Here is a 320-nt window from a genome sequence, read left to right on the forward strand (position 1 = left end):
AATTCCGACCGAAGATGGAGGCGTTAAACGGCAGCGAACAGATGCCTTCAATCTGAAAGATATGGAAGAATTGGAGGCACTTGTCAAAACACTTCACGATGGTGATGAACTCAAGGTTGGAAAACTGTTGGAAACTCCGATAATAATCCTTGGTTTATCGATTCGCAAAGGCTTGTACATTCGACAGGAATATTGGAACCTTTATAATATCATCGAGCGACGATTGAGGTGGGATCCATCGCTTTGTAGAATTCTTGTGTGGGGCAGTCCTGGGATTGGAAAGTCAGTGTTTGGATTATTCTTGCTTCTGCTGTTCATGA

General features: G+C 43.1%; 1 protein-coding gene across 1 annotated transcript in view; it reads left to right on the plus strand.

The window, feature by feature from the left end:
- Positions 1–61: 61 nt before the first annotated feature.
- Positions 62–320, plus strand: part of PHALS_01392 (uncharacterized protein) — a gene marked incomplete at both ends in the record, with an annotated part of 394 nt that continues 135 nt past the window's right edge. The window contains one exon of the mRNA XM_024715769.1: positions 62–282. Coding sequence (XP_024581434.1) covers positions 62–282 — 221 coding nt within the window. The remainder of the gene's footprint in view (positions 283–320) is intronic.

Source organism: Plasmopara halstedii (genome assembly GCF_900000015.1).
Source record: "Plasmopara halstedii genome assembly, contig: Scaffold_1548, whole genome shotgun sequence".
Classification (NCBI taxonomy): Eukaryota; Oomycota; class Peronosporomycetes; order Peronosporales; family Peronosporaceae; genus Plasmopara; species Plasmopara halstedii.